The sequence below is a fragment of the Gavialis gangeticus genome, unplaced genomic scaffold, assembly GCF_001723915.1.
Source record: "Gavialis gangeticus isolate Ggan-Ray unplaced genomic scaffold, GavGan_comp1, whole genome shotgun sequence".
NCBI classification, from domain to species: Eukaryota; Metazoa; Chordata; order Crocodylia; family Gavialidae; genus Gavialis; species Gavialis gangeticus.
The window spans coordinates 10711938-10714124 of record NW_017729008.1 but is presented as its reverse complement, the minus strand read 5'-3'; the positions used below and the strand labels follow the sequence as shown (position 1 = coordinate 10714124).

Sequence of the window (2187 nt, the reverse complement as noted above, 5' to 3'; positions counted from 1 at the left end):
AACACGTGGGATCAGCCTCCTACCTCCCCGCCAGTCACGCATGCAGGATGATGCGTTTCCCAAGGAACACATTTTCACACTTCGGAGTTCTGACACCCCGTGAAATCAAACATGACTCATGGTGGCTGTTCATGAACCTTGTCCCTATTTTGAGTCATCACATTACCTATTGTTTGCAGTAAATCTGGTGGCAAAAATGTCAGTTAAAATGTTTCATTTGTCTGAAAGATTCTAAAATGACAAATGCAATTGCCTATCTAAAACAGGGAATGTCTTGGAACTAGGAGAATCTTCCAAATTGCCCTGCTATCTATTAGATGACTAGATAAAAGCAATTCCTCTCCCCCCCTGCCTCCCCGGTTTTTTTTTCCTAGAGTGCTGTAGAAAACAAACCAGACCTAGAAAAGACATCTGTACTACACAGAAAAAAATCATACGTTTGGAGAAGTCTCACTCAGAAAAACGAGTGCCGTCTGTTCCCATCTGAAGACATTAAAACTTCCACTATTAATGACAGTATTTTATCTGCAAGAATAAACCTAATGTATGAAAAAGTATTTAGTTCCTGATTATTTTAGGTATAAACATAGATATATCCTGAAGCATTTTAAACAAAAACAAATGCCCCTAGCTCTTCTGCAAAACTCACTCTCCCAGTTTCTTGTGTGCTTGTTTCAACATTATTCTATGTACTTGAGGTAATGTTTCACATGCCTGACTGCAAAAATGGGCACTATTAGTTTCTCTGTGCAGGAGGAGCAAAATTACTTTAAGCTACAGGTAAAGTAATTACAATACATATAATGTTGTTCCTGGGCAATGCTGAGGCGTCTTGTTTTCATTTAAATTCAGTTATGTTCATGCCATTGTAAACATAAGCAAATTGTTTTGGTTTGGCAAAAGGCATCTGGTGCACTGATTTCCCAGGTTCAGTCTGACATCTTTTTGCTTACTCTTCAACCTAGGCTTGATACAGGAAAGCATGTAAGCACATGCTCAACTTACTAGGCACATTCTGAATTGCTCTCCTGTATGGGGCTTATAAGTGGAAAAGAGGAAACAAAACAAAGGTGTTTTGACTTTCCAGAACTGGTGGCCTCCCATTACCTGTTTCCCTTACCTGTTATAATGGCAGGAATCCCCCAACCCACAACGTAGTAGAACCTCATATGTCCGAAATTGATGTTCCTCACTTCAGTCAGCATGCGGTAGATGTGAAGTTGCTCCACAAACATCCAGGCAAAGGTGCTCATGTAGAAGTAGTGCAGGAGGATGGCTATCACGGTGCACACAAACTGGGGAAAGAAAACACTGGTATTAAAGCTGCTCCTGCTGAACTACCAGATGCTGTGATGCATGGAAAACTGGATCTTCGCAGCATGCTAAAGAAAATCCTAGTAAGATTTTGAGAGGATAATACAGTAAAACCAATTTAATTGTTTTTATCCTGGTTTTGGGAAGTTCAGGAAAGCTGTTCATATCATGAAAGACTATATTTTTAGATTATGTAGCCTGTTTCAGACTGATGATTGAGAATTACACCTCTCAATCCAACATGCGGTAAAGTATTATACTCCATTCTCCAGAACAAACTTCTGAAACTAACATCTTTGTACATTTGACGGTTTTTACATTTAGGGTTCACAAACCAAATGGAAGTCAGGGGTCAAAATGTTTCTTACCCAGGCCACACATTGCAACCTCTGACATTTTGTTTTATTTTGGTTCAGAGGATCCTCCAAATCCTTTTCCTAGCATTGGTTTTCCTTGTACAATACCAAGGAGTTAGGTGAATTCAGCAAAGTTACCAGAGAAATCTAATCACAGATGGGGTCAGGGCTTTCAGAAAGAGATTGATCTATATCTTGGCGCCAGAGAAACTTCCCAAGAGATGTATTCTACCTAGAGTCTGATACCACTTTTAATGCTAGAGTATATTTCAGTAGAGAATTTACTGATGTGACCAACATCTTTCCTGTGTGGTTTGTGGCAGCTCTCACTGTATACCCAGGCAGAGAACAGCATGTGCAGCAGGGTGTTTCACTTTGGTAGAGTTTAGTTTTCATAGTTTCATAGTTTCTAGGGTCAGAAGGGACCTGAGCAGATCATCTAGTCCGACCCCCTGCCATGGCAGGAAGAGCACTGGGGTCAAATGACCCCAGTAAGGTGGTCATCCAACCTCCTCTT

General features: G+C 40.6%; 1 protein-coding gene across 1 annotated transcript in view; it reads right to left on the bottom strand.

Moving 5' to 3' along the window:
• CELSR1 (cadherin EGF LAG seven-pass G-type receptor 1) overlaps window positions 1-2187 on the bottom strand; it is a 321619-nt gene that overhangs the window by 31265 nt on the left and 288167 nt on the right. Inside the window, exon 25 of the mRNA XM_019509377.1 lies at window positions 1121-1295. Coding sequence (XP_019364922.1) covers window positions 1121-1295 — 175 coding nt within the window. The remainder of the gene's footprint in view (window positions 1-1120; window positions 1296-2187) is intronic.